The following is a 6,461-nucleotide window of genomic DNA, read 5'->3' as shown; positions in this document are numbered from 1 at the left end:
CTTGTAACCTATCTAGGTCTAACTGTAGCCTGTTGCTCCCCTCAATTGTGCCCACTTCCCCCCACATCTTAGTGTCATCAGCAAACTTGAACAGGGTGCTTTGCACCCCCTCGTCCAAATCACTGATGAAGATATTGAACAGTGCAGGCCCAAGGACTGAGCCCTGTGGGACCCCACTTCCCACGTCCTTCCAGGTCGAGAAGGACCCATCCACTACCACCCTCTGGGTGCGACTCTCTAACCACTGCTACTTGCCACTAGGGAACACCTGTGCAAGTGTGCTCTGGCATGTGACAAGTTGCCCCGGGTGGGGTAGAGGAGGCTGGGTCCAGCACCTAAATTGGTTCCAGCAGCCTTACCTGGGGTCCTGGGGGCCTTCCAGGGCTCCAGCAGAGGCAATCCAGTAGCAGGGAGCCTGGCCACCAGCCAGAGCATGGCTCCAGCCAGCCAGGCTCTGGTTTCAGGTGGTGCATGTTGCTGCCACATGCGCTGCCCTGCTTTTTTCCACTGTGGGTTTTTTTGACAGAGGGATCTCTTGCTACATATTAGCAGCTTGGGCAATGCCTGCATGTGCAGTGTGTAATGCTGCAGACAAGTCTGTGATGTCACATACCACACATGTGTGCACTCACCGGGATGCACCCTGGGTGCTGCAACAGTCAGCCCTGGAATGTCTATATACTTTTTGGGATCTGACCCTTACCATGTGTACACAAATCAAGTTTGGGGCAACACTCATGTTTTTCCTTGATTTAACTCTGTGCAGTGAAGATAAGGCTTAAGTGTGTGCAAACGTCAACTTCCGGGGATTTATAATTTGGTTAAATATAGATGAATTTTCAGAGTGCAGCTGAATTGCATAGCTATTCCCCATCAAGTTTTAAGCCCTTGCTTCAATCCTGAGATGCTACAGCTGTTCAGAGAAACAGCTTAGGAAACTATTTATTTTTTAAACCTTTGAAACATTTTCACAGACATTATCTAAAGGCAGAAAATAAATGTCAGTATTCATGACAGATTTCAGTATCGGCAATTCATCTTTAACAGAATTACAAGCAACTGTAAATAAGAACTTGCAGGGGAAGCATTAGGTAACCTTAACTATAGATATAGCTTCCAGTTTTGCTGATAATAATAATTAGTATTGCTTATTTACTTTTTGTTTATATCCTCCCATCCTAAAGCCTCAGAGTGGCTTCCCATAAACAAGCAACCCAAAGTTAAAATTCCCCAGCCAACATTGTGATCTTCTATGATTCCATAGACAAAGCCTTGGCTGGGACATGATAGTTGGGGCTGGTCCTGCTTTGAGCAGGTGGTTGGACTAGATCCAAAAGTGGGTTGCAAGAATATTGTAAAGGGTCACAGGGAGGTCCAAGGGAATCGCATGGTTTCCCCTTGCAGGCTGCAATGCTGGCAGCCTGGATGGAGCTAGCAGGCAGTCAGGGACCTGGTGAGCGTGCATTGTAAAAGCAGCCCCAGGAGCCAGAAAGGGAGGGAGGGAGGGGACCAGATGCAGCAGCCAAAGGAGGGGGAAGAGGGAGAGAGAGAGACTGTGTGGGTCGGGACTAGGGGATTGTGGGTCACGGCAAGCTGATAATTATGCTAATGGGTCTCAGTGTGAAAAAGGTTGAGAACCACTGAGCTAGGTGAACGCCCCTTCCAACCCTAATTTTCTATGATTCTATGAATACCAACTCCAACTCTACCCCTCCCACAACCACTGCCTCCCTGCCCAAACGCCTGCATAAATAAACCCTCCCACCAGTCCCAACCGTACCTCCCAATCCACAGTCACATCCAGATATAGAAACCATTTCCCATTTATCCCCCACTGCCCAGCTACCAATTCCTACCACCCTGCCTCACCCCAGGAGAGATTTCCCCATCCTTCCCCAACATCCCCTCCAAGCCCACACTCTCTCTCCTGTGCAGAAGCTACAGCTGTCACTTCCCTCCCCAAAAACATACCTGACTCCTCCACCTCACCCAAACAAACACAGCACCAAACTCCAGGTACCCTAATAAACAAAAGGAAAAGGAAACAAAAGACCTTCCATCCTCACCTTGGCTGCTACCAAAAGGCAACCACAAAGGGAAGATACTCATTTTTTAGAAGGGCTAATTTAGTATAGTTCAAGTAAATCCAAAGCAATGAGGATTTAAAATTAAATTGTATTAGTCACAACATAATTGTTGCTTCTTACAAAATGAGTGTCAAATATTATAAGACAATCATCCCTCCGGAACTGATCTTACTGTTTTTGCAGAACAAAAGAAGAATATCCCTAAACTAACAACTATTCACAGCATCCTGAAATGAAGTCCATTAATAATAAGCACAGCAGTATTTATCTAGAAAAATATAAATAATACCTTCTCCAGAAATAGGTTGGTCAGACACTGTTAAAATACTCTGAACTTGCCTCAGTGTACTCCTGGCCTCTTCCAGTTCCTTCCAGACCAGAAAGACATCTTCTCTGACACCAGCAACTATGAAAGGAAAAATGCACACACCTGATGCTTTGAGACAAATCCTGCCTTCAGGTTTATGTTAGCTGAACCCCCTTGGTACTATTTCATTACCCCGTCCCTTTTGTAATTATAAACTTTCCCCTTAAAACAGCTAAACAAAAAACCCACCAAAAGAGGAGCCCCAGTAACAAAGCTCCACTTTAGCCACAATGTTAGAGAGTGAAGAACCTCGGGGACCAAAAGTTGGCACAAAGATACATATAGATTCTCTCCTCCATGGGGAGAATTTCCAATAATTTGTTCTGCTTGATTTAGTGGTGCTTAACTTGTGGTGTTTGGTCATGCTCTGTTCTACAGAGCAAGGCATATTTTCCTTCACATTAGTGAACAACTATAGGAAAAGTCCACAAGAGAATTCTAGATTAGTTTCATGCAAAAAGGGGAACAATCCAACCCTTTTTTGTTCTGGGCTGGATTGAAACTGTTATTGCATATGTGTGAATCAGCCTTCCTATGAGAAAGATATTTATAAGATAAGTGATGGTCAGAACATTAGATCCAGCCATGAGATTTAATAAGCAGATAGTTTCAACTCCTTTAAATTCTTACCAGTAGGGCAAAGATGTATTTGTAATTTTATCAAAAATTAAATCTGTGCCTGAAGAGTAGGTGATGCCATGTCAGCACAACACAAAATTGTCTTCATCCTAACAAAGTGATTTCAAACCCTGCTCATGCTCAACACAATCTTTACTGTAGTCCTATCTAGTCCCACCAGTGTCAATGAAATAAGTTAATTCAGTGGAGAAACCAAAGCTGAAGTTTATTTATGATGAGTTTAAAAATTCAAGTACCACTTCGACCATAGAGTAAAATCTCAACATGTATATTTAGTATAATTAAATTATGCAAAGCCACAAGTTAAAACAAGGGGGGAAAGACAGCATATACTTCTGTTTTGAGTTTGTATACCACTGTGAATTAATTACACAGAATAAAAGTGGTCTCAGGACTTAATATTGGAATATGGATCAGATGGGAGAACAACATACTGTAACAGTGAAAAATATAAAGGACTAAATCCCAAATACTCCTGTCTGGAAAAGCAGATAGGTAGCCTAATGGAACAATACATGTTAAACACTGAATTAGTAAAACCATACTTAATATCCATTAGTTCAGTCCCAAGCAAATACATAATAAGCCATTTATATGATATGCAAGCCCATCTCACCTAAAGTAAGCAAATCAGTTAGCCAACACCAAATAATTGTGTGTTTTCAATAAGCAACTTAAAATTTCCTTAAATGAAAAATGCATATATAGTTTGCAATACAGGACCTCCATTTTAAATGTGAAATGCAGAATGCAGTTAATTTCCATGCAACCTGTATGTAATGTGCTACTGCACACTGCCATCTCCTGGGACCCTCCTGTACTTGGAAAAATCTCCTTTAGCTGATACAAGTTAAAATGAAAATTGACATCCTCTAAATTAGAAAAAAGTTTAAGTGAAACAAAAGATTCCACAGCACAGAATTTAAAAAGAAGAAAATGAAAATTCTGCCATCACAACCTTAAATATTCAATAAAAATAAATATTCTGTACAAAACCCATAAGAATCTTAGGCTGACTAGAAAGAGACTTCTTTTCTTTTTGGTTAACAAACACATATACACTTAAAATATGATAATTGGCTAAATTCTGGCAGACTTCCATAACAAAATAATAAGCTAGAAGTTCACAATCAACTACAAGTAACAGGCTATTAAACGTGTATCTGCTGTAACAGCACAGAAATAAAGCCACAAATATGGTAATTTATATTTATGGAGGCACTGGACATAGAGGCACTGGACATGGCTCCATATTTAAGGTTTTGCTGAAAAACGCAGCTTAAGCTGAGACTTTTTCAATTGCTATACGAAGGACAAAAAAACTACTTCCTTCCTATATGACTGAATTTTACTAAAGGAATCCAGAGTTAATTCTGTGCAGGTTTTAAATCTTACTTGAATAAATTGAAAGATCAAGCCTTTTCTTCTTAATTCCCCATTTTTAACATTTCCTGCTGGCTTTATAGTTTTCCTTTGGTTCTGCCCGATTTCACATTATGAATCTTCAAACGTTCTGCATTGTGGACACATTCATAATGTCTTCAATATGCTACATGGACTAAACTTTATATAATACAATATTTACATTTTCACTCTCTCCTTTTGGATAGTCCATTACGAAGTAAAAAGGCATACATGGCATACATGTTGGATGGCAAAATGCATCTGGTGACAAAGATACTTGTCAGCAAAGGCCTAGTGCTACAGTTAAGTAAATTAAAATGTTTTTCACCCCAGCAACAACCAGTGTCTTGGACCCAAGACCAATAGGTCCTAACCCACCAGTCTCTCCAAGTTGGGAGGATACACCTCTCCTTTTTCTCCTGCCCTGCCCACCAAATTCTCAGGTGCACTCTCATGTCAACATTCATTTTTCTCCCTCTAAGGAGCCCTGGGAGAGAAAAGCTGCTCCTCTAGGAAACCCCTACCCTTCCATATCACATGCGGACAAAATGTAATAATATCAATAGCCTCTAAAGGAGTGGTTTCCCAACAATTTCAAATCGTGTTGTTCTCTGTCATTCCTCCTCTTTCTTGCCCCCACCTGTGCGGCTGATTCTCCACGACCACATCTCAACATCCGTTTTCCCCCAAATATTAATAGCCTGCAACAGTTCTTCTGCTGGTGCTCATTTTTATTATCAGCAGCAGGCCTGGCTCCAGGAAGCAATCTGTGGGGGGGTGGAGGAGGAATCGAGGACTAACCGACTGCAGCATAAATGCTTGTCAGTTCAACTGTCTCTGTGCAATGACTCAAGGAGTTCCATTTCAAAATGAGACCTTTCTCCATGCTGTCCAAAGCCTGCCATGTGGTTATACTAGAAACAAGTACATGCCACCTGAGGGAATTGCACTTTCACATTTACTCACTCCTGGCAGTAGGAAAGAGAAAGTTTAATTGAAATCTAGTTCTTTTCTGATTCACTGTGGTTGTTTCATAGATGTTAGGGATTCATAGATGTTAGGGGCTGGAAGGGACCTTACAAGAGCATCAGGTCTGATTTCAGTTAAATGATAGCAGTGTCATCTAGAGCTGGAGTCCCACCATGGAAAAGCAAGCCTCTTATTTCCTTTATGCTCCCTTGGTGCCTTGGGATGGATCCAGACTTCTAGGAGTCTCATGCACCGGATCCAAACCCACCTCCAGTGGCAGTGTGAGCAGCACAGGCACGAGGGATAACACAGCCATCGCTGACCACCCACCCTCCATCCAACCACCAAAACATGTCCCCAACAGGTGCTCATACTCTGCATTGCAGTAGAAGCATCTGCCCCCACTCCACCCTGCCCCCAAATGCCAGGCCCATCCAAGAGCCCAGTGGGATAGATAAAACAGCTGTATCTTTTGACAGCCTTGGTTTACACAATTATTTTTTATTTCTTACTTAGCTTTCATTTAATACCGTTCTGCTAAGATCAGATGTTAACGGGGGAAAATAGTTACTAATTTCTATTCTAAAGGTTACAGGTGAGTATTGTTTCAAAAATAACAGTGCAGTTTTTTTGGCTAAACTTGTAAAGGCTTTTCATTCAACTTGACAGCATTGCTGTGCTTGCCTGTCTGTTGCACAACTTTCCAACATCACATCGTACCAATTCCAAAACAGCAGGGAAGCACCAGCTAGACCCCTACTGGTTGGGGGGGGAGAGGGGGGACGGACAGAAAGCTGGAAGGGGAAGGAGAAAGGAACAGAGGACAACATCCTATCACCTATCTGATACAGCCACAGAGTCAAACAGCTATGCAACTGTCTATGCTCAAACAACCACGTGATGGCATGTTAAAAATGACCTGATTTATTTGACAGTTAAAAAAAATTAGAGTTCACATAGTTTCTGGCATGAGGGAAAATCGGAGAATTCATATA

At 42.0% G+C, this 6,461-nt stretch overlaps 1 protein-coding gene across 2 annotated transcripts in view; it reads right to left on the bottom strand.

Moving 5' to 3' along the window:
* VWA3B (von Willebrand factor A domain containing 3B) overlaps positions 1-6,461 on the bottom strand; it is a 160,489-nt gene that overhangs the window by 114,567 nt on the left and 39,461 nt on the right. For both annotated transcript variants that reach the window (XM_019525170.1, XM_019525169.1), the window contains exon 9: positions 2,377-2,493. In XM_019525170.1, the coding sequence (XP_019380715.1) occupies positions 2,377-2,493 (117 nt within the window). The remainder of the gene's footprint in view (positions 1-2,376; positions 2,494-6,461) is intronic.

This window comes from Gavialis gangeticus, unplaced genomic scaffold, assembly GCF_001723915.1.
Source record: "Gavialis gangeticus isolate Ggan-Ray unplaced genomic scaffold, GavGan_comp1, whole genome shotgun sequence".
Taxonomy (NCBI): Eukaryota; Metazoa; Chordata; order Crocodylia; family Gavialidae; genus Gavialis; species Gavialis gangeticus.
Note: the sequence above shows the minus strand (reverse complement) of the source record. Positions and strands in the feature narration are given on the sequence as shown.